This window comes from Pan troglodytes, chromosome 8 (genome assembly GCF_028858775.2).
Source record: "Pan troglodytes isolate AG18354 chromosome 8, NHGRI_mPanTro3-v2.0_pri, whole genome shotgun sequence".
Classification (NCBI taxonomy): Eukaryota; Metazoa; Chordata; class Mammalia; order Primates; family Hominidae; genus Pan; species Pan troglodytes.
In genome coordinates this window covers 78,959,893-78,986,080 of record NC_072406.2, presented here as the reverse complement: position 1 = coordinate 78,986,080, position 26,188 = coordinate 78,959,893, and the positions used below count along the sequence as shown (strand labels likewise).

At 35.4% G+C, this 26,188-nt stretch overlaps 1 protein-coding gene across 7 annotated transcripts in view; it reads left to right on the top strand.

The window, feature by feature from the left end:
• CTNNA3 (catenin alpha 3) overlaps nucleotides 1-26,188 on the top strand; it is a 1,849,205-nt gene that overhangs the window by 991,909 nt on the left and 831,108 nt on the right. For all 7 annotated transcript variants that reach the window (XM_054660126.2, XM_054660128.2, XM_009458543.5 and 4 more), the window contains 2 exons: nucleotides 680-760; nucleotides 9,793-9,945. In XM_054660126.2, coding sequence (XP_054516101.1) covers nucleotides 680-760; nucleotides 9,793-9,945 — 234 coding nt within the window. The remainder of the gene's footprint in view (nucleotides 1-679; nucleotides 761-9,792; nucleotides 9,946-26,188) is intronic.

Genomic DNA, 26,188 nt, shown 5'->3' with positions numbered 1-26,188 from the left:
AGAGCTGTTCTGCTCAAAGAATAGAAAGGTGTTGCACAAATTATCTTAAAGAGCCAAAAACAGCGTCCAGTTCTTACTTAAAACAATTTGTTCTTGGAATATTGTCAGCTAAAATTGTGGTCAACTTTTGCAAATTGTATGAATTTGCACTGCATACTTTATTTAGTGTTTAGCAAAATTCCAATATGGCTCTGCATAACTTACACAATACACCATGGAAATGACTTTAGAAACTCCCACAGAAGTTGACAAATTGGGCATCTAATGCTTTTAAGCTAATTGCCTGCTTAGTGATTTAAGATTTGACTTGTTAAAAATGAAGATCAGAGTTTCATGAAGATAATGCTCTGCCTATTGTCACACTGAATACAACCTAACTCCGTATCGGAAATATTACAGAAGCATAAAGATGAAGATAATTCTCTGCCTATTGTCACACTGAATACAACCTAACTCCGTATCGGAAATATTACAGAAGCATAAAGATGAAAATAATGTGAGCTTTAATCACCATTCTACTTAGTCTTAAGTGAAATGCTCATGAATCATATATAATATAGCAGTTTTGAAACCTGTTCTTGAATTTCAAGCTGTTATTTTCAGGAAATTTAGAAAGCAAATTGCTAAGTGATAAAGATTAATTGATACCATTGCTTATGTCGTTTTTTCTTCTTTGCAGGCTGGAAAAAAAGAAAGGAGTAATACCCTGAATATTGCTTTAGACAACATGTGTAAGAAGACAAGAGACCTTCGCAGACAGGTGAGGGAAGAGAGAGATATGGAGTCAGAAACATAGGGGCTAAATGAAACTGTTATTCATTGCAGGCATATTTATTTCTTGTTTTGTTCCTTTCAAATTAATTTAGAACAGGAAAAAGAAGAGTAAATATATACTTTCCACATTTATATATTCATACCTCAAATGTTTTTTGTGGCAAACACAAAGCAGAGAAAGAATGTGTGCCTTATCAGACAGAATTACATTCAAATTCTGGTTCTGTTCTCATCAGTTGTGAGATCTTGGGCACATATTTCAGCTCTCTGAGCTTCTTTGAACCTATACAATGAAATTAATAATATGCAATAGGGCTGTGAGGAATCAATAAAATGCATGTAAGTGCCTGACCCATAGCAAGTTTTTAGGGAATGTTGATCAATTGATTGTATTACATCAGAGTTCGTCATCCAAATGCTTAAATCCAAATGCTTAACTAGTAAGTAATTCAGAGACCCTACCCATTCCTCCTTCCATTTTTTTTCATGATACTTCAAAAATTAGTTTTTGTAAAAGTTAAGCCTTCTTTTTAACCTTAAGTCATCAGGAACATGGGATTAGAAAGAATTTCATTAAACAATTTATAAGTCTAGTATGATGCCACAAGTTAAACATTTTTCCAGAAATAGGAAGACTTAGCTATTTTCAAAGACATTTGCTCTTCATTCCTTTCCTCTGTTCAATAAGCAGAGTTCTTTCTCATGCAGAACTTTCACTTGGTCATCATTAACTCATCAAAAGGGAGAGAAAGCTTTTCAACTATGAACTTTTAATGCAATATATTATAGTAGTTTAATGGCAAGATTTAGTAAAATGGCTAAGCAATCTTTTAATTTGGACGTAGATTTGGAAATGGAATAAATAGAGATCTCCAGCCAGTTAATAATAGCTGCATAAAAACACAATGTTGAAGTCTGTGAAAATCTCAGTTTCTCAGCTTTATGCCCTTAATGTGAATTCTGTTTCTACCAGTAACACTTGTAATCATGGAATGTAAGAGTCAGAAAGAACTTAGCACAACCTGTCTTATGATGCAAATGAGAAAGCAGGCCAGTGTGGTGAGGTGACCTGCCTAAGAGGATGGGGCACCGAGTCAGAACCTGTACCAGCACTCAGAAATTTATATCCTCAGAACCATCCTCCCCTTTCGTGGAATGATCCCTATTCTCCATTGTCTTCAGGATTTCTACCCCATCTGCTTCACCTAGGACTCAAAAAAGTTGTCTCTATGAGCTCTCAATGATTGTGTCTCTCGTTCGTGTCTTTTCCCTCTATATTGCCTTCAACAACATTATGCATAAAGAGCTAATCTACGTTTATACTTCTAAAGGTTTTAGGATTATTATTTTTCTAAATAAAGTCAAGAAAATGCAATTACTTGTGTGTGGAATTACCAGATTTAGCAAATAAAAGCACAAGGCACCCAGTTAAATTTGAATTTCAGATGAACAGCAAACATGGTTTAGTATAATTATGTCCCAAATATTGTATGGTACATACTTATATTTAAAAAGTTGTTCATCTGAAATTTAAATGTAACTGAGCATCTTGTATTTTATATTGCAATCCTACTTGTATTTCCACCTCACTACCATCAGTGAGATATAGAAATAGCATTGGGGATTACTAATACTATTCTTCATAGTAAGAAGATACTCCCATCTTGTAGAAAACTGCTGTGCTCTGAAGGTATTAACATTCTGTATGGTTTCACAGGTTAACATCTCCATTGTTTCAATTTTCGATCAGTGTTTAACAAACCACCACAAACAATAGCAACCATATTTGCATCTCACGATGTCTTGGGTTGGCGGGGTGTCAGCGGGGCCATTTTCTGTACCGTTTTCACTTGTGGTTTTCCACATAGTGGCAGTCAAATGGCAACTGTGGCTAGATTTGGGACTTGATGTTTGGAACCTCAGTGCTTCTTCCTGTTCCCTCTCTCGATACGGTGCCTAATGTTTTAGGGCCTCTCCATGTGGCTTCAATCTCTAGCAGGGTAGCCTAGATCTCTTTCATGCTGTTTCAAGTTGCCAAGAAAAGGGAGACGGAAGCTGACAAGCATTCTTAGTGCCTTAGCTCCAAAGTCAGAGAATGCTATTTCGTCTATAATCTGTAAGTAAAAAACAGTCAAAAACCCTGTCCTAGTTCAATAGGAGTAGGCAGAAGTTCTATCTGTTGTAGGAGAAGTGGTATGTGTGTACAGGAATGGATGGAATTGTTAGAAGCTGTCTTTGAACACCTCCATGATCTTCCGTTTTGATGAAGTTAGTTGCTATGATTCTTTCTCATTATCCTCACTTACCCTCCCTCTAGTACTTTATTTTTCATCGTGATGTTTACATTTTTGGTAGAAGTCACAGTTAATTAAAACAGCAATATAAGTTATCTCTACTTCTTATTCTTAAGAAGTTTATCAAACAGTTGTTGTAAGCATCTCACATATAGTTCTTCTCACAGGAAAGAGAAAGCACTGCCCTTAAAATGTTTTTCTTTGGAGTATTTAATGTTCATTGTTTGCTTTAGAACTGGTTTTATCTTTTAAAACTTTTTTTAGTAAAAAATAAGCAGAGCCCATCTTCCTGCCCATTCATCCTTATCCCCTTTCTTAACCATGGCCTTTCTATCAGTAATGCAGAAACATTTCAGCTTCAGTTCAGAGGGTGATTGGATTTCTTCCAAGAGGAATGACAGAGATTGCTTAGAAATATCTGAGGAGAAGCAAATTATAGATTTGAGGACATCAAGATGGAATGTTCTAGGAGGCGAGAGTATTTATTTGTTTCAGTCTTCTTCCTCTGTGACTTTGTTGCCTGTTTTACTAGAGAACAAAGACAAATGTTCTTGGCATGGTGTTCTAGGTTCTCTGTGATTTGGCCCTGACTTAATCCCCATTATTCTTAATGTTCCTTTTCCTTCAGCTCTCCTTCTCAGTGTTGTGTCCTCCTCATCACACCAACACATTAACCTGTTTTCTTTTCTGTCTCTCTCTCTCTCTTTTTTTTTTTCTGTTTGAAACAGAGTCTCACTGTACCGCCCAGGCTGGAGTGCAGTGGTGTGATCTCAGCTCATTGCAACCTCCGCCTCCCAGGTTCAGGCGATTCTCCTGCCTCAGCCTCCTGAGTAGCTGGGATTACAGATGCATGCCACCACACCCTGCTACTTTTTTGTATTTTTAGTAGGGACGGGGTTTCACCATGTTGGCCAGGCTGGTCTCGAACTCCCGACCTTGTGATCTGCCCACCTCGGCCTCCCAAAGTGCTGGGATTACAGGTGTGAGCCAACAGGCCTGGCCCACATTAACCTGTTTTCTGATGAAAGAATCTACTTGTTATTTACCAGAATTTGCATCACCTCCCGCTCAAATACACTTGCATCTTTGTACATATGACTTGTACAGCTGAATGCCTTCCCCACTCACTCTCCTTACACACAACCCCAACTCATAAGCAACTAAATTCCAGACTAGTGTAAATGCTATTGCTTCCATGAAACCTTTGCTGTTTTCACCAGCTGGAATGGACCTTTTTCTTCCTGGAACACTTACAGCATGTGCACTTCTATTACAGCAATGATTATATTCTTCTATTTTTTTCTTTTGTAATGAGTTTTCTTCCCACTGCATTTTAAGTCCTTATAATGATAGCTATGACAACATCTCTCATTTACTAAATGCTTTGCAAAGCTCTCTACCAAGCATATTCATTACATTATTGATTTTTATTCCTAAAACAATAAATAATGTCATGGTATTGTTATCTTTGTCCCCCAGAATGAGTTAACATAGCAAACATCACCCAGCTATGTGATAGAGACACAGTTCTAGCACAGGTCCATCCAACCCCAGCCCATATGTGTAATCACCACACCAGGGGCTAGGGATTATGGCCTATTCACTTTCAGAACCTCCCAGTGCCTAATACACTGATTTTACCATCATATATTATTTTCTTTATTATTTGTTTTAAATGCCTTTTTAAAGTCAAATTTTCTTCTTTCTTTAGCCTCTTTTTCCATCATTCATTTGAAAACTGTATACCTATTGCAACTCTCTCAGTAAAAGGAGGAAGACTTTTTAAACATTCTTTACTTTATAAAAAATTTAAGCAACAAATATATCTTATTTCTGTTTTACTATACATACTAAAATATATTTGATTTCACTAAAGGCAGGCTAAAATTTGTATTTGTGTATATTAAGAAAAAATGTCTTTTATTTCATAAATATCAAAGTAAAGATGAAGTATGTCAAATGGGATTTTGGTAAAAACAGACAAAACAAAAACTTGATTAATTCTTTAGTTGCTGAGTTTCGGAATTGTTAGGTCCATCTCTCTTCCATGTTGCATAGTACCAGTTCACCACTCAGAAAAAAATATGTAGGCTTTTATACCTCCTGGTCATCATCCTCATCATCAAATAACATTATGTATCCACAAGAGACAAGTTTCACTAAACTTACATAGTACATACACAGAGAAATAATTATTAGTACATTTAATTCCAAGCTTTGAAAATCACATTTTGCTATTTGATTTAAATTAAAATGGACTTTAATTTAAAATATTTATTAAAATTTAAATACTGTTAATTTATTAAAATTTAACACAATATTTTAATATAAAATATTTTAGTCTAAATGTGCTTTTCTGTTTCCCTGAAGATGATTCCTTTCTGAAACACTTTCTCCCCTTTCCATTCCCCTTCCCATCACAATTTCATTCTTTCTGTTCCTTCATTTGCTGGGAATGGTGGGGCTTTTTTAGACTTTTCACATAGGGCTTTCACTTTGGGCTTCAATTGTAGTGATATATATTATTTTGAGATCCCAAACCACTTACATCAGTAGGAAATAGAAAAATTGATGTCTCAAAGCCTTTTATTAAACTGTAGTGAGAAAAGATGAAAAGCACCTCAGTTTGGTTTTGTTCTAACATCTTTCATACCTGGCCACAAACAGGTATTTATTGAAAGTATGTGCCTGTAATTCCTATTGGCCTCCCACTAACTTCAGATTTTAGTGCTTTGGCTTCCATTTCTATATTGGCATATTGCATTCTTCTTTAAACTTTTTGTATATCACCCAACTGAAAGGAAGGCATTGTGCCACTGGGCAGGAAAATAATATGGAAATAAATAAGATAGAGGCTACTTTGCTATTATATGTAGGTATATATGACTGTACAATTTAATGAAAACAATTCCATATGAATATGTCAGAACATATAACGAAAATTGCTTAGCATAACATTCTAGTCCTTTCACATCTTGTCCCTACCTACATTTCTAGTCCTGTCTCATAATAATTCCTCTTTTACAGTGAGTATAATTCAGGGCATGGCAGAACAAAACCCAGTGATGTACAGAGCCAAGGTAGTAGAGTATAATTAGCAATGAGTAGTTTACATAAGACATTGGAGTCTCTTACTTGGTGCATGATCAAACAACATTAATACCAGACGAAGGTACCTGTTTAGATGGGTTTTCCTGAAAGCAGTGACTAAAACTAGGACCTTAGTGCAGGTCATTTATTTAGGAGGTGATTCCTGGAAGCAAGTGTTATAGAACATGAAAAGCGAGGCAGGGAAAGAGGAAATGATATGCTATTGAGATTGCTGCTGTAGGCAATGAGAGCTTGAGGATCTCTGAGAACTAACAGAATGTTTCCCAGAATTGTCTGACTAATGGATGGAGGCTAGGAATTTTATGCAGTAGTTCCTATCCCCATAGGTTGAGGGTTTCCCCCATTGGTGTGGATGCTAAAGAACTTCCAGGCAGTGTTTATGCTGGGTTGAGAATTTCACAGAGACTTGGAACAGGCCCTGAGACAGAATAACAAAGAGACACAAGGAAGGCACACAAGAAGCATGGAATGTCTTCAGAGGACATGGAACTGTTCCCCCCAGCAAAAGCTGGAATCAGAGATAGATCCAGAGGATGAGATATAAGGCACCAAAAGTCTATAATGTAGTTCATAATAGTGAAGGTAAAGGATCAGGAACCAGCAAGTTAGACAGGGACTGGTGAGAATATTGTGGGTTGGTTGAATTAGTTACACTTTGTTTTTTGCATGGGTTAAGATGATTTCAGTGGGAGAGATACCTCCCTGCCTCTGACCATGTGCTAGCTCCTAAAGGTTTCATTCACATCCAGCTCAAGTCACTGATTTCTGGGCATTTCCTTCTGTCATGGGACGAAAAGATGACAAAAGTTGGCACAATGTGAGACAATAGTTCTTTTTCACCTGTTATTCTTGCTTTGGCAATAAATCAATATGTATTTCCAGCAAAGCAACGGGGAGTAATAAGACTTTTTGGCTATAGTTGCAGATGGGAAATTATAGTGAAGTCTTTATATGAAAAACAGTCACTCTTTAAACATATATCTCAGAGTAGTAAATACCAAGTCTTGCTTCTTCATGTCACAGTCAAATTATTAAAAACAGAAGTTTATACTCACTGTCTTTACTGCCTTATCTCTCATTCACTCTTCAAACCATAGCAATAGGACTCTTCAGCCCACTTTTCCACTGAAACTGCTCTTACCAAGTTTGTCAATAACCTCTTAGTATTCAAGCCCAAGGGACAAGTCTCATTCCTTTTTTAAATTTAATTTATCTTTAAAATTTGACTCTAATTTTTTTTTTGCTGTCAGTCTCTGAGTTTTTCTTTATTGTAATGTTTAATGTATTATTGTAATATTCACTCTTCTACTAGATTATAAGGGATCATGAATTTCCATCTTAACATTTCCTTCAATACCTTTCTCTTGGTAGAAAGGTGAGGAAATGGTTTCCAGAAATATTTACTGAATTGAATGAAATCATTTACACAGAAGAGAAGATTTAACAAGTCCGTGATGGGAATATTATAGTTATGTTTGGTAGGATAACTACATTTGAAGAGCATTAACACAGAGATATATTTGAAAGTTTGTCTTTTAGTTGTGGGTAATTTGTCTCTTTGTTTCTTGGCTATTATCTCAGTCTCTTTTTAGGCCCTACTCTTTAATCATGACTCCTGTAAATGGTAGTGTTTCCTAAGAGGTCCTCTGTGGGTCTCCTCACTCTATATGGTCTCATCCACACTCTCTGCTTGAGTTAGTTCCCATATGCTGGCCCTTCATGGCATATCTCTAGTGTAGATTTCATCTGAGCTTTCCTTCTACGTGTCTCAATTAGAATGAAAGAAGAAAAGAATAATCTACATGTCCTAATTATGAATGAAAGAAGAAAAGAATAAAGGGGAGGATAATCATTTAAAAATGCCCCCACTCTGAGAAATTAGAAGGAATCTCTACTTTTCTCTTCAGTATCTCAAACTTACACAACCTGTAGTTCCCAGCTCAAATAAATTCGTGACCTTACGCCTGACTTCCCTGGTGTACTTCCTGTAGACAGCAAACACATTGTTCATTCAGTTAAGGTCTCCCCTTTGCCTTGTAACCCCTTAGCACTCTATACTTTGTCCTAATAAGTGCTCAGTAAATATTAGTTGCCACTAGTAATTTGCCTTTCTGCATACTAAGCAGAATCCTTCCTTGGGGATCTTCCTGAAGCCTTTCTTAAATTGTTAATAGTCAGAAAATTTCACAATGCTTCTGAGCAAGCTCACTATTTTGGGCAGAGATATTTTTCTTCCAGAAACCTGTAATTATTATGGATTTATTATTCTATGTTCATTGTAGAAGACAGTACTTTCTATGTAGCTCTATCATTCAGCTCTCCCAAAATGTATTACTATTCATTCCCAAGTAATCTAAAACTGAACTAAGTGTCTATTGGTTTAAAAAAATACTCTAAAATATAACTTTGACAGAAAAATTACATTTTTCTGTCTGATAGCTATTTGTCTTTTTGTTTTATTGTAAAGAGGTTATTAAACTATATGAAGGGGTTGACTCAAAAACCTTTGGGCCCATTTATAGTCGTTGACATTGTTAATGAAACATTTCAGGATATTATGATTTTTTTTTTTTGTCGGGGGGAGTGGATGGAGTCTCACTCTGTCGCCTGGGCTAGAATGCAGTGGTGTGATCTCAGCTCACTGCAACCTCCTCCTCCTGGGTTCAAGTGATTTTCCTGCCTCAGCCACCCAAGTAGCTGGGAGTACAGGTGCCTGCCACTATGCCCAGCTAATTTTTTAATTTTCAGTAGAGACGGGGTTTTACCATGTTGGCCAGGCTGTTCTCGAACTCCTGACCTCGTGATTCGCCTGCCTTGGCCTCCCAAAGTGCTGGGATTACAGGCATGAGCCACTGTGCCCGGCCCGATATTATGATCTTTAAATACTCAATATTATATAAACACAATGAATTAATTTTTCAGTGCAGTTTTAAATCTCAGAAAATATCTGCTGACTAGAGTAATTGCCTAATTGTCATTAATAAGCTTACATGTAATCTAATTGAAAAGAACTAATTGTAGCAGAATGTTATAGTTGTTTAATAATTTAAAGTGTGAGGGCAAGAACAATGAATGCAAATGGGGAAAATTGGACATCAAACTCATTTATTATTCTTCTTGCTGTATTAATCTGTTATCAACTGGCATAATCGGTGATCTAACTTGGCTTAATTACTATGAAGTCTACAATTTAGCTAATCAAAATTTATCATCAGTTCCTCCAACAAGGTAGAAAACATTCTATAATTTGTAATTATGAAAATACAAGATGTACAATATTATTTGTACACACTCATAAATATTCTAATAACACAATTTCTTTGAGCAAAAAAGAAAGTATTACCATTTTTAATCTGACTTCCAGGTTAAATACAACTTAAGAAAAATTACTTTTGAGAGGAAAGGAAATATTGCTAGATGATTTTTTCTTTTTGCCTGGATATTTTGTTTTTTAGTTTCTTAAGGGACATTCTTATATATCCTTAAGTATTGTGATTTTAGGAATTGTGCAAAAATGAAAAATGAGTTGTGTAACTACTGAGATTGTAAGAAAAGGAAACACAGTGAAATATTTCCTGGAAAAAAAAAAACTGAATTTTTCATTTCTTCTCAGCTCCGCAAGGCTATTATAGATCATGTGTCAGACTCTTTCCTGGATACGACAGTCCCTCTTTTGGTTCTCATTGAAGCTGCTAAGAATGGCCGGGAAAAGGAAATAAAAGAATATGCTGCGATATTTCATGAACACACCAGCAGGCTTGTAGAGGTAAGCATGCTAGAACTGTAACTCACTAAAGTCCAGGAGAATGAGGCTCCCATTCTCCATTTATGGTTGAATTGTACCCAAATAAAAACTTTTGACACCATGTTACAAACACAGCAGAGTCTGGCCAAAGTAATATGAAGGTGTATATGTCTGATTGTATAGATCACTCCACATTGGCTTGTCTTATTTTTTTTAATGCATATTTTATTAGAGCTTCACAAAGGAACTGGCTAAATGCAGAATACTTTGATTTATCCTTACAAATATTTTCTTCCCATTCTGACTTAAAAGTATCAAATACTCTATCACATATTATTTTATTATTTCTCTGCCATCTTTTTGTAGCTGCATTACTCTGTCAGCCTTTCAAGTCATATTTAACTATGTAGCATGACTACAGAACAAGAATATAGGAATATACAGGGTAGAGATATCCAGGAATAAGTAAGTAGGGGTAGTGAACTGGCTCATGTCCCCACAGGGGCAAAAGAAGACCATAAAACTATTATTCCCTCTGCTTGGAAACTAGAGACATGGGAATGCACCATGATTTTTGGAACAGGATAGCATATTGCTGAAGGAGCTGTGAAGTGCTGATAGCTTCCCAGGAGAGAGATAATAGAACTTACTGTATTATGGATATCAATAACACAAGTATATTTAAGAGACAGCCTGAATGGAGGAATTTCTAATACAAATAAGATAACAGTATTCACAAGGCCACAAACCAGTGGCAAAAAGTGGGAAATGTTATCTTCTAGATCCATAGAGCTCAGATGATATTCAGTATGGCTCATACTCATCAGCATGGCTGCACCAGTTGTTCATGGCTGGTGTCTACTCTGGTTGTCAGTGGCCATGCCATATAGGTTATTAAATGTTTTGACTGCCACACCTTCCTATAACAGTCATGAATTCTGTGGTGAAATATGTTTTTACGGCCCAAATGCTTGTAAATCGTCTGTCTAATAATCAGCACGTGAATTAGAATCACACCATTCAATATAACATCTACTGAAAAAGAGAACTTTCCTAACATCTTTAACGTGGATCCACGGGGAGGAGGTTTCCAATGCAGCTAGCATTTGCACTATAAACTCTCTTTCCGGATCTCAATCTCCAGAACTAGAAGATGAAAGGAGTGGATGAATACATGATTACTGCAATTTTTGTAGCCCAAAACCGTTCCACCTCCAACTTTGAAATCTTCTTTGAATTTTCCAAGAACTCTGTTAGATATGGCAAGTGTTACAATTTCAGTTGGCCTTAGATGTAAATAAAGATATAAAACCCAAACCAAGCTAATTAGAGTTGGAGCTAATTTCCAGGTTATTAAACTAAATGAGGGGTTGACTCAAAAACCTTTGGGCCTCTTCATAGTCATTGACATTGTTAATGAAACATTTCAGGATAATTTTTAATTAATTGAATTATTTATTATTTATCTGCTTTTATTTATTCCTTCGTCTACACATTCCAGAAAGATTTATTAACTGTAGCCACAAAAGAATGTTAAAAGTAAGGGGGGAAGGAAATGGGAACAGGTTGTAAAAGACATAACTAAGCACAGTCCCTGACAGTCATAAAAGTGTTATCTAAAAATGTGTTCTCTAAGCTGAAGACACACCAAATTATGAAAACAACTTCTTTTTATGAAATCCTCTGAAAGCAAAACTTGGTTTATGCTGACAAAATTGAATTCCTCTTCCTATTTCTCAGTTTAGTTTTTTGATGAAGAAGGGTGCCTTGGTCGAACAATTCTAGGAAAATAAGTACTATCTATAGCTCCTCTTGGAAAATTTACATTCTTGAAAAATCCTGAAGCAAAGAGACCTCTTTAATTTAATTTAAACAAATTAAATCAGCTTATCTCTCTTTCTTTCATGGCACATTACTAAGACACTACCTTCGAGGAACACTTGGGAATGCTACCTTATACCAAATGGTGGTTTACTGTTATGTAGACACAGCTCTAAGAATTTGTTTTAAAGTTCAAGAATTTTGGAAATTCTGCATTCCATGTGAATTTTGAAAGAATAAAATCTTTTGGAATTATGAACTATTGGGATACTGAAACTGGATCTCATTTAACTCGACATGTTTCCTTAACACATTATAATGAGATTATACGAGGTTTGGGGTGATATTTGAGTTCTGGTTTTCACTCTGGTAATGCTTAGAAGTTTTGGTCTAAGTCACTTTCATTTCTGATGTGCTTTTACTATATAACAAACCATCCTGAAATTTAAAGCAACTATTTGTTATCTCTCACTAATCTATGGGTTGACTGGGAAGAGCTAGGCAATTTTTGCTTAAGGTTTCTAGTGTGATTGCTGTCACATACTGGCAGGGAATGGAGCCTGCCAAAGGTTGGCCTAGTCCAGACATGCTAAATGGCATATTCACATGACTGGAAGTGCGTTAACTGTCAGCTGGGGGCTTAGCTGTGGTTGTCGACTGGTGCATCAATACAAGGCTTCTTCATGTAGCTTCAGCTTTTCACAGCATGGTGGTTGGGTTCTGAGACGAGAAGTCCCAAATGCGAGCAAGAATTAGGAAGCTGCAGTTGTCATTTGTATTCTATTGGTCAAACCAATTACAGAGCCTGCCCAGACACAGGAAAAGGGAGCAGTGAGACTACATTTCTCAATAGAAGGAATAGCAAAGTATTTGTGGTCACTACTCTTCTCAGGGTTTCATTTGCTTTATCTATAAAGTGAAAGTTAGACAGGATAATATCTAAGGTCATTCCAAGTTTCTTAAATTCTATGATGTAACAATTTTTTTTTCAACTGAGAGACTTACAGAGTTATGGATTCCTATAACAGGAGAAAATAAAAATGATTTTTAGGCATACTGCTTGCACACTAGGTTTTCTCTCTCTTTCTCTCTTTCTCTCTCTCTCCCTCTCTCTCTCTCTCTCTGTGTGTGTGTGTTTATCTCATGAAGAAGAAAAAGTACTGCATTTATCTCCCAGAAAAATCTGTTTTTGAAAGGATCTTCCTAACCAAAGCAACAGAGAAAATCATCATTAATTTACTACAAACATTGAGACAGAAGTGTCTATGATAGACTCCTGGAAAATAGGAGAGCCTAAATATATCAGTTTTAGAGGACAATATGAGTTCTCCTTATATAGACTATTTACCAATCCCGTACTTCCTTGCTCCCTACCACCCCACCCCACAGACATGCACATACACTCATCTTATTCCCAAGTTGGGCAATTTGACATAGCACGGCAGAAAGTCTTACATTCTAAATGACTTTGAGAAAAAGCTATTATCAACATGTCTGTGTTTTGATACCTCAACCACGTTTGTCAGAGAAATCTAAAATCAGTGAACATGTTGAAGTAAGACTTAAATGAGAAAAAAGCCCATATTTAAAGATTTCTATCAAGTCTTTGAAGAAAACCTCCACACTGTTAAAGGAACTCTTTAAATAATGGTTAACGTGTAACTTTTACAAAAAGATAGTAAAAAGTAGGACTAAACACAAAGCAGAAAATGAAATATTAAAAAAGTATGTGGGTAATAATTTGAAAAACAAGAAGTTCTGGGGAATTCGAAAAAACAAACGGGAATGAGGAGGACAGTGGCCGATGAATTTGGTCTGAACATGCCTGTTCCTTGGTGGTGACACATCTGAGGTGTCCCGCTATACTAATAATACAGGAGGAGACCTCAGATGTGTCACCACATCTATTATTGTAGTTTACTATAAAATGATCATGGGTAATGATGGTTATAAAACCCTGGATAGTGCAAGTAACTGGAGAATCTAGATCTTTGTGGCTAATTTTATCTTAGTTATGCTGAGCTGAGTACCTATTATGCAAACTTTTCCTACTTTGAGCATCCAGTTACTCTGTGTTCTTGGATCCACAGAACCACAGTGGGGAAGGATAAGAAGTAGTCAGGAGTATTTTAAAAGTCATCTTCACATAGTGATTAGCAATGAATGACAAATGTGTTCAATTAATGACAAATGTGTTCATATCCTCCCCAGTACTTTGATCTCACCTTGTTGGTGATTTAGGGCACCATTATCTCTACTGGCTTCCGCCAATAAAATCTATTGAACAGGAAGATAAAAATATGAAATTTAGCTTAAAAATAAAAATATTCATTAGCTCTAGAGAGGATTATTGCTTTGAGGCTCCTCTGATAGCAAAGTCTATACAGCTCATGCCCAATAAATCCACATTGAATGTAGGAAAACATTCATAGTACCAATTAATTTTAATTTCTTTTTCTTTCTAAAATATTGACTTTGTGAATGCTAGTAACTGGACTTGAAATATATGTCTGAGCTCAGTTAGAGAAGCTCCCTACTCTACTGCATATAAGTACTTAAAATTAATTCTTCACAGTGATTTTAGTAAATGCCATTACCATTAATTATCAAAAGCAGACTCTATAGACTCTGTTCCAGAGCTCCCTCATAAAAAGTTTCTGACAATTCAATAACATCTTTCAAGCCCTTTGCTATCTCAGAGATATAGTTTCTAACCTTAAAGTGGTACTATAACTATTATTCGGAAGAATGCCATTACATTCAATAAATGCATTATTTATTATTAAAAAGGCTATTATGATTAAATGGCTATCACTTAATATTTCTCTAAAATCAATTTTGAAAAATTTCACTCTTTTTTTGAATTATATTTGTTTTCTGCAAGTCAATTCATGCTGAGCACTACAATCACTACCAACGAAAACAGTGAAATCTCCAGTTACCCTATGGATTTTATCGTATTAGTTATTAAATATGACAGTATTAATGATCTAGGCCTGAAATTTTTCTATAAATTAAAGAATTTTCTCTATGTGGAAAGCCAGGTTTGTCGGTGCTTTGACTTACTCATCAAAAATTCATCTATCTTTATGCACCTTATTTTAGTAAGTTTCATGGGAGCCTTTCATCAGAAAGGAAAAAGTGGGTGGACATTTAATTATAATACTTCCCTACCACCTACAAAGCTGATTGTTCCCACTCGCAAAATGGTGAGCCCAATTTAGCAAAGCCCCAGTGCCAAGACAGAAGGCTTTAGAGGGGACTCTTGCTGTTTGCAAGAAGTGCTGATTGCTATGAGCTCCACTAATTTCTTTGCTTTTTGACAGAATGCTGTTCAAGTTTCACACATTGCTTTAATTGGTCATCTGTTATCAAATAAGGATATGTTTGATTATAAATAAATACAGCTTTTCCAGTCCCCTCCCATTCTTCCTTCTTCTTTCCCTCAAAAAAATATAAAAGAAAAAGAACAAACCCATACTTAACACTTGTACACAAACCAACAACTGTTCTAAGTGAGCATCTTGGCAGCTCTCCTGTTTTGGTAGGGAAGGGATGCTATAGGCGGGAATGCTTTACTTATGTAGAACACAGCACACCGGTATGACTGCCCACTCCCTTGGTTATAAACTGCTCAGCATCTTAGCCCTTTTACTGTTAAAAAGATGTGGCTGAACATGACCCTTAAAAGCCTAACCGAATGCACGGTGAGTTCCTTTCCATGTTGTAGTGATTTCTTTATAAATTTTCCACTTACAGTCTTTGGAATATAAGAAAAGGGTAATGATTCATTTATAGAAAAGTAAGAGCCTTCCCACAATCAAGTATAGATATTTTCAAATGGAATGTTAGTGTCTTAGAATTCGGAGAAAAGAGAAAATTATATGGGATTATAGTAGTTTGGGAATTTGGCAAGAAGTAAACAATAAGCTGAACCTTGAAAACTAGGCAGGCATTGGAATTGAAAAACAAACAAACAAACAAACAAAAAACTCCAAGTAGAGATAACAGCATGAATAAAGGTATAGTGCTCATTCCTGTGTTCCAGGAATACTGTAGAAAGGAAATCTAGATAGCTAAGTTGGCAGGAGCATGAGATGGGATAGAGGCAGTTGAACAGCCTTAAATATTTGATTATCAGGCTGCACAGGTTAGACTTCCTCTTGTATAGCTGGCAGTAATATATCTGGAGAACTGTGGTAGCTTCTCACCAGGAAAGGGACTAAAGGGAAGTCATATTTTAGTAGAGCCTGCGTGTGGACTATTTTGCATCTGAATACAAAAATTTCTAACCTTTAACAATTGATTCTAATCTCACAAACATAGATTGCATTTAAAATAAACTGCATTTAAACCTAACTTATTATCATACATAAAAGAGAGAGAATAGAACTAGTTTTAATAATGAACTTGAAACAGAAAAGCAAGTGCCCCAGGACTTAACAGCACTAGGTTAAGGCTGGCCAATAGGAATTGAAAGAAATTACATGTATAGTTTTAAATTTTCTAGGATCCACACTAAAAAGAGTAAAAAACTAAACAGGTAAACTGATTTTAATATGTTTCATTTAATTCAATATACCCCAAACACTATAATTTCAATATAATCAATATAAAAGCCATTAATGAGATATTTTATATTTCTTTTTATGCTAAGACTTAAAATCTGGGATGTATTTTATATTTGAAGCCCATCTTAATCTACCCTGGCCACATTTTAAGTGCTCAATAGCCACATGGCTGGTGGCCAGATATCAGACAGTGCAGTTCTAGGTAGATAATGAGCAAGTTGAGAGCAGAAGTGTCTTTATTCATTAATTTAATACATATGTCTTTAAAGCCTATTGTGACCATATACTGTGTTGGACCCTGGACATACTGTCTAGAACCTTTGTTTTTGTTTCTTAGTCTGACATTTAGTAAGTGCAGTGTTCAATAAATGTTGAATGAATTATTGAATAAACGAACATCTATTAACCCCATAGAAAATCTTGAAATGTGGACAACAACGTGATTTATTGAGTAAAGTATGAAATATGGAGACAGACTTGGGTTTGAATCCTGGCCAGGTGTTCTTAGGAAAAACACTTAATATCTCTTATATCTGCCTTGTAAAAGAAGTGTTCCACTGCAACATGAAGAAAGTAGGATCCAATGAATACCAACGCATTAAAGTACCAAATGCCACACAGTGTGGACATCATCGTTCAGGAAACATTTGTCTTCCCTTTCTTCTCTAAATTTTTTTTTCAAAAATCTTGCCTGAAAAGAGATCACCTGAATCTTCAGATAGCTCTGACAAGCGGTGACATTTTCCTTTTGAAAATTTCACTTCATAAGGTAATTTTCAAATGTATATGTTGTTGGACCCTTGTATCCAACTTTCAATTTCAGATAGAATTGTTTTTCAGCAACATTAACAGGTCAAAAGTTGTCATGTGCAAAATTCTCTGCTAAAATTATGTACCCAAAGTTCTTTTGTTGTCGTTTGTTTGTTTGTTTGAGACAAGTCTCACCCTCTGTCACCCAGGCTGGAGTGCAATGACGTGATCTAGGCTCACGGCAACCTCTGCCTCCTGGATTCAAGAGATTTTCCTGCCTCAGTCTCCCAAGTAGCGGGGATTACAGGTGCCCGCCACCACGCATGGCTAATTTTTGTATTTTTAGTAGAGATGAGGTTTCACTATGTTGGCCAGGCTGGTCTCAAACTCCTGACTTCAGGTGATCTGCCTGCCTCAACTTCCCAAAGTGCTGAGATTACCGGCGTGAGCCACCGCGCCCGGCCCAAAGTTTTGATATACAATTAATTGGTGGGTGAAACTTCTCTGAACTTGAAAACTTCCCCAAATTGACCTCCAACATGGTATTTGGTCAAGAGGTAACAAGCAAACATGCTAACTGACAACTAGCTGAAGAATAATCCCAGTCTTGAAACCAAACTTTGTTTTAATCATCAGCCTGATCATGCACTTTGGGGATGATCTGTCCTTTTTAATCAATTCACTATTCCACTCAATTAAACACAAGCGTAATGAGTCCCTACGACGTGCTCTTTGGGGCTTATATATACTGAACCCTGCTGGTTAAAGCCTCATTCCATTTTTGTCTTTTGTGTTTTAAAATGAATGAGTTCTACTCCCATGCTGAAGTGCTTTTAACAAATCACTAAACTTTGGAATTCAGTTTCATTATCTATAAATGGAAGATGTGAGATTAAAATAATTTTCTCCATTCCTGGCATTGAAGGTTCTAAAAACCAGAGGGGAGAGTTCTTTTATTTGTTTGATACATGTAGGTAATTTGATGGTGAATGGAAGAGGCTAGTTAACCAGACATACTGCAGGAGTGGTTATTTTATGGCTTTTATAGGACGAAAATAACTTTAAAAATAATAAAAAGAAAAGAAAAGGGAAGAAAATAAAGGAAAATAAAATATTTAGTAATCTGTGCCAAAATCATGCAAAATACTTTACACTCATAACCTCATTATATCAATGCTCACAATGACGGAGATAAATACCATTATTACCATTTTGCTGATAAGGAAACCCTAGCTGAGAGAAATTAAGCAACTCACTTAAGATCACACAGCTAATATATGGAAAAGTAGATATCAGCTCAGTTCTATCAATGCCAGAGATTAAAGGGATAAAGGTAGCATAATAAATTTAAAAGTAGAAAGTTAGCCCAAGTTTTATATGTTTAATTATTTAAATGAAGAGAAGAGAAACCTTTCTGAACGCTTTTGGACAAGAGACCTGCTATTGAGTACATCAGGCTGCAAAAATTCTGAGTTGATTAGATTTCTTCTTATTCCACCTTCCTTAATTAGAGAAGCAGAGAGCTGGGAAGCCCACACTTCTGCCTGTAAAATCTGCATGCAGTCATTCATTCTAACTCTTAAGTAACTGCTTAGCTATTGCTTAGCGATTAGCCCAGGACACAAGACCTAAGAAAATCAGTCATCTTCTTCTAATGAGAAAGTACAAGTAGTCCATTTGTAAGTTGATTGGAACCATTTTGTCTTTTAACCAGTGCTATGTATACTAGTTAGCTTCCTTACTTAATCCTCAATAGGCTATTGAGTTCCTAATAGAAGTATAGACTCGAAGGGCATTTTGTTATGAATATTCTTCCTAATCTAAAATGCATTTAGAGTTGCCACTCCCTATCACTCAGCCCCCTCTCAGCCCTAAGGTGGAGACAGAAAATTCAAATGCTTACAGTAGGTTACCAAGAAGCAATGAGTGAAAGAAAGGGCTCAGTAGCATGAGGCTGTGCTGAAATAATGAGTATACACTCAGTCTAAAGGGGTTGGCCTCTACTCATCCCCAGTCAATTATTGCTGTGCATGAATGCAGGCCTAGTGTTGACAGACATTCACATTTCTCAAAAGAACTAAGAAATACGGATTTCAATGTAAAAGCCTGTTTGTTTTGAAATGTAGAAAGCTGAATCAATTTAAAGCAAAATTAAAGCAAAAACACAATCCCATCACTTATGACAATACATAATGCCAAGAATCACAAGTTTTGCAATTTCTGCTCTAGGGTCAAGTTTTGAAAAGACAAGGCTCAACAAGGTGGATTTTTGTTAAAGATGTCTATAAGATCTAGAGGACGTTATTTTGGTGAGAATCAGGTATTGCAACTATCTAGTAAAATACAGGAAGGGAACTTGATTTAGGGAAGTGGGTTCCTCCCAGCTTTCTTTCCTGTAGTGATTTATCTTGAATTAGGAGGTGAATTGAAGTGGATTAGAGAAACACAGAGGAGGTCAGCTGTTTCCCCTTATCTCCTCTGCTGCTTGCAAGCAATGTTAGGGTAGGGGTCAGGAGAGAGGAAGGGGGACCTTGCCAAAGGATTATTCATGTGTATGTTAGACCTAGTTAAATCTGTAGCTGTGTATACCCAGAAAGTGCCTTTCATGAGAAAATTAACTAGGCTTGGTGATTTCTGCAAGATGGAAATGTTAGATTTGATGCTTTTTAAGAAATGCTCCCATCACTAAAAAACAAAGTCGAATTTACTCTGAATTGCATTGATCGTTTTGTCTTAAGTATAAGCAACTTGAAGAGATTTGAGTTTTCAAAATCACTTTGACATTTTTATGAAATTGTATATGGCGTTCCAATATAAAAGTGAAACATCCTTAGAGAGTTTCACTTTGGTGCTTTGAATCAGCCTAGTGACTGTGTACTGCAAATGATCTCTCTTCCTCTCCTCCTCTTTTTTCACTCTAATGTCTTCCTCTCATTATTTTATTCCAGCTATTGGTCTAGTCAGATCATTGTGTCAAAGGAGAATTATCTATGTTGCTTTAAATTTTTGTTAGCTAGCAATATGATGTTTAAAGTTTGCATTATGCTTGCAAAAGGCCAAATGTTCTTCAAATAAATTTAAAAATAAAACAGAAGCACTGCTGGTGCTAGAGATTCAATCACAATCAGAAGAAATATACTCTACCTCTTTGAATCCTAGCATTTAGGAGGAGCTAAATAAAAGTAAATGGCAATTGTGTATGGTTGTAATAACTGATGAACTACTGGGTCCTATGGGAACTTACATGCAGATTGAATTAGTTTAGGATTAAACATTCCAATTTTGAGAAGTAGGCTTCTAAACTATGAACTAAAGAGAATTTGGGGGTTAAAAGTTGAATTAGGAAAAGGAGATGAGAATAGAGGGAAAGTTTAGAGACAGAAGGACTGGCAACGTTTAGACTGAGGAATGAGTATAGATTTCTATCTGTAAATAAATATTTGTTTCTCTTGTGGACACCCAGAAGCGGATTTACTGAGTCATATGGCACATGCATTCCCACTAACAATGTATAAGAATTCTAGTTGCTCCACACCCTTGCCAATATTTCATATTGATAATTTTTGTGTGTGTTCTGTTTTCCATTTTTAATATGTATGTAATATTATCTCATAATGCTTCAACTTGCATTTCCCTAATTACAAATGATATCAATGATCTTTTTTGAGATATCTATTATCGAGATATAAGTCATGTACTATACAATTCATTCATTTCGATTGTTTCCAATATTCCACAGAGTTGTGCAACTATCACTACAATCAATTTTAAAACATTTTTTTCTATCTCCCTCAAACTAGGTAACTATTAGTCTACTATTAATCTATCAAACTATTAATCTACTTTCAAGCCCTACTTTCTATCTCTACACATTTTCTTATTCTGGGCATTAAATATAAAGGAACCATACAATATGTGGTCTTTATGACTTGTTTTTCACTTGGCATAATGTTTTCAAGGTTCACCTATGTGTAGCATGCATCAGTACTTCATTCCTGCTTATGCCCAGTTCTGATGTATACTGTTGTGTACTGCATTTCATTCTCTGTTCATATGTTGGTGAACATCTGGGTCATTTCCGCTTTTTTGGGTGTTATGAATAATTCTGATGAACATGTATATGCAAGTTTGTGTGTAGATATACTATTTCATTTCTCTTGGGTATATATGTAGGAGTGGCATTTCTGTGTTTCGGTCATATGATAACTCTATGTTTAACAGTTTGAGAAACCATTAAACTGTTTTTCAGTGGTGCCAGACTCTACCATTTTACATTCTCATCTGCAGTGTATGAAGGCTTCAATTCTCTACATGCCAACAGTTGTTACTATTTGCCTTTGATTATAGCCATCATCGTGGGGGTGAAGTGGCTTTTCTCTATATTTTCCTGTTGGCTAATGATGTTGAATAGCTTGTCATGTGCTTATTGTTCATCTGTATACCTTTTTAATAGAAATATCTGTTTGGATCCTTTGCCCATTTTTATGAATTCTAGATGTAACCCCCTTATCAGATATAGATTCGCAAAATTTTTCTTCCATGCTGTGGGTTCTCTTTTCCCTTCTTTGATGGTATTCTCTGAAGCATGAAGGTTTTATATTTTGATTAAATGCAGCTTATCTATTTTTTTCTTTTGTCATTTGTGCATTTGGTTTCATATCTAAGAAGTCATTGCCTAATCCAAGTTCATAAAGATTTATTTTTATATTTTCTTCCATGAGTTTTATACTTTTAGCTCTCACACTTAGGTGTTTGATCTATTTTCAGTTATTTTTTGTACATGGTGTTAGGTAAGAGTCCAATTTCATTCTTTTGCATGTAGATTCCCATTTATTCCAGCTTATTTCTTGAAAAGACAATTATTTTTCAATTACATTGCTATAAATAAATCAACTATAAATGTGAGGGTTTATTTCAAGATTCAATTCTATTCCGTTGATCTATATGTCAACTTTTATGCCAGTACCACTCTATCTTGATTACTTTATCTTTGTAGTAAGATTTAAAAACAGAAAGTATGAATCCTCCAATATCGTTCTTCTTTCCATTAAGGTTGTTTGGCTTTTATAGGTCCCTTGTATTTCTATATGAATCTTAGGATAAACTTGTAATTTATTCAATGACAATTTGAAATTTTGATAGGGATTGCATTGAATCTGTAGATCAGTTTGGGAGTATTTCCATCTTAACAATATTATGTCTTCTGATCACAGGATGTCTTTCTACTTATTTAGATCTCCTTTAATTTTTTTCAACAATGTTTTGTAGTTTTCAGTCTGCACTTATTTCATTAAATTTATTCAGTAAATTTTATTATCAATAAATTTTATTCTATTTGATGCTATTGTAAATGGAATTGTTTCTTAATTTCATTTTCAGATTTTTTTATTGCAGTGTATTGAAATATAATTTGTTATTTGTGTGTGTGTGTATATATATTTTTTTTTTCTTTTTTTTTTTGAGATGGAGTTTCATTCTTTTTGCCGAGGCTAGAGTGCAATGGTACAATCTCGGCTCACTGAAACTTCTGCCTCCCAGGTTCAAGCGATTCTCCTGCCTCAGCCTCCCGAGTAGCTGGGATTACGGGTGCCCACCACCACGCCTGGCTAATTTTGTGTTTTTAGTAGAGACAGGGTTTCACCATGTTGGCCAGACTGGTCTTGAACTCCTGACCTCAGGTGACCTGCCCACTTCAGCCTCCCAAAGTGCTGGGATTACAGGTATGAGTCACCGTGCCTGGCCTGTTATTTGTATATTAATTTTGAATCTTGCACCCTTGCTGAACTTTTTAGCTCTAATTGTTGCTGTGTGAATGTGTGTTCCATGAAAGGGCTGTATATACAAAGCATCCTCCAAAGGCTAACAGTGAAGAAAGCAAAGAGTGAGGCAGACAAATCTAGATTATAGGAAAATAGAGATTTATTGGGAGAACTTAGAAATGGAAGCATGTCTTACGCAGCTGCAAGATAGGTAGATCTCTGCACCACAACCCCCTTAGTCCCAGGCTTGAATTGGGGAAAAAGTATATGTGCTCCAGAAGGAATGAGTAGGTAGCTATGGGCCTCATAGCCTATGATGTATGCAACACCATCAAGGGTTGTTTTGGAGGAAAGGGAAAACTTACAGTGAACAGGTATTTCTATATAAAAAGTAATACATCAGCTAGACATCTTGGAGGCATTCCTAGACTTAGGGTTAGTCAGGAGTCACATGGCAGATTAGCATTTAAATAGAGTCACTCTTGTTCATACAGTGTGTGTGTGTGTGTGTGTGTGTGTGTGTGTGTGTCTTCCTTAGGATTTTCTATATACAAGATCGTGTCATCTGAGAATATAGCTATACTTCTTCCTTTCTGAAGTGGATATCTTTTATTTTATTTTCAAGCCCTATTTTCTTATTTTGTGTTGTTTAAAAGTTGTTTATGTATTTAGAATGCAAGTTTTTTATTATTTATGGGATTTATAAATATGTTCTCTATTTCTATGGCTTGTTTTTCTAATCTCTTCAGAGTATCTTGTCCATGGCAGAACATTTAATTTCAATGAAATCAAATTTATTAAATTTACTATATATGGATTATGCTTTTATGATTTAGATAAGAAACTTTTGCCTAATCCAGAATTACGAAGACTTTCTTCTATGTTTCTCTGGAAGTCTGATAATTTTAGGGTTTGCATTAATTATTGTATATTAGTTAATTAGTGGTATGAAATAAAGGGTCAAAGTTTACTTATTTATTACATATGGATGTCTAATTGTTTCAGCGTTATTTGCTGAAAAGATTATCATTTGTCTATTAAATCATGTTTGTACCTTTGTGAAATATCTATTGGCCTATATGTGTGGGTATGCCTCTGGTCTCTGTGTTCTGTTTCATTGATCTATGTGTCTACCGTTTATTCAAGATTGTCTTTAAAACTGTAACTTTATAGTAAGTTATGAAATCAGGTGTTGTCAGTCCTCTAACTTTCTTTTTCTTTAAGAAAATTGTTTTGGCTACTCTATTTCTTTAGTTTTTCCATGTAAATTTTAGTAAAAGCCTATCAGTACCTACACAACTATTGTTAAGATTAAGATAGAAATCATATTGAATCGTTATATTAGTTGAAAAAGGATTGAGATCTTAACAGTATTGAGTTCTCCAATCCACAAACATGGTATATCTCTCCAATTATTCAGGCCTCCTTTGATTTTTTAAATCAATGTTTTGCAGTTTTTAGCATTCAAACATTTTTGATTGCTAAAAAATTTGCCACCTATTTTTATACTACATAAATCCATTGTAAGCTTTTTAACTTATTTTGTTAGTTTATGTGTTTTTCTTTTTTGTGTGTAGTACACTTAAAAGAAATTTTAGGAAAGTTGCCCATTAAATTAACTGATTTGATGTATAAACTAATTTAAGTAAGAAATATGATGCTGCTTTTAAAATCAAAACTTGTTAGAACTTTGGAAGGCAGTATAGTCTAATGTAGTAGGAAAGAGCATAGAGTGAAACAAATACTGATTTCAATACCATGTGAATCTGAGCAACTTAGCCCATCATTCTCTCATTAGGAAGGTGAAGACAATGTCTATGGACAGCACACCTATTCATTTATTGGGACAATCCAATGAGGTAGTACAAATAATATTACAATAAATATAAACCTAAAAAGTCCTAGGTTGGGAAAAAGAAATAAAACTGTCTTCGTTTGTAGATGACATGATTGTCTATGTCAAAAATCCAAAGCATTGACTAAAAAACTCTTTCTGGAACTAATAAATGATTGTAGAAAGGTTGCAGAATATATGATTAATATACAAAAGTCAATTGCTTTCCTATATACTAGCAACAAACAAGTGGACAAGTGGAATTTTTTTTTTTTTCAAGATAGTCTCACTCTGTCACCCAGGTTGCAGTGCAGTGGCACAATCTAGGCTCACTGCAACCTCTGCCTCCCGGGTTCAAGTGATTCTTCTGCCTCAGCCTCCTGAGTAGGTGGGATTACAGGCATGCACCACCATGCCCGGATAATTTTTGTATTTTTAGCAGAGACGGGGTTTCACCATATTGGCCAGGCTGGTCTTGAACTCCTGACCTTGTGATCCGCCTGCCTTGACCTCCCAAAGTGCTGGAATTATAGACATGAGCCACCACGCCCAGCCTGGAATTTTAAATTAAAAACATATTATCATTTACACCTTAACACCCTCAAAAATGAAATACTTAGGTATAAATTTAAATTGAGGAAAACTACAAACCTCTGATGAAAGATATTTTAAAAGTCTAAATAAATGGAGATACTCCATATTTGTGGACAGGAAAACTCAGTATTGTCAAACATGTCACTTCTTCACAACTTTATAGATTCAATGCAATCTCCATACAAATCCTAGCAAGTTATTTTGTGGACATTGACAAATTACTTCTAAAGTTTATATGAACAGGTAAAAGACACAGAATAGCCAACTCAATATTGAAAGAGAAGTACAACATTGGAGGACTGACCTTACCTGCCTTCAGGCCTTATTGTAAAGCTATAATGATTGAACCAGTATGGTATTTAAACAAAAAATGTAAATAGATAAATAGTATAGAATAGAGAGCATAGAAATAGACCCACATAAAGACAGTCAACCAACATTTGACAAAGGAGCAAAAGCGTTACAATGGAGAAAAGATAGTTTTTCAGAAATGATGCTGAAACAACTGGACATCCAAATGTGGAAAAATGAATCTTTACACATCCCCAACACCCTGCTCAAAAATTAACTCAAAATGGGTCATAGACTTAAATGTAAACTGCAAAACCATAAAACTTTTAGAAGATAACATAGGAGAAAATCTAGATGATTTTGAGAATGGCAACAACTTTTTAGATACAACATCAAAGTCATGATCAATGAAGGAAACAATTGATATGCTGGATTTCATTAAAATAATAACAATCTGTTCTGCAAAAGATAATATGAAGAGAATAAGAAAACAAAGCCACACACATGAATAATATTTTTGAAATACATAGATTTGATAAAAGACTATTATCATCCAAAATGTACAAAGTACTCTTAAAACTCAACAATAAGAAAACAACCAAACTGAAAAATGAACTAAAGGCCTGAACAAATCTCTAACCAAA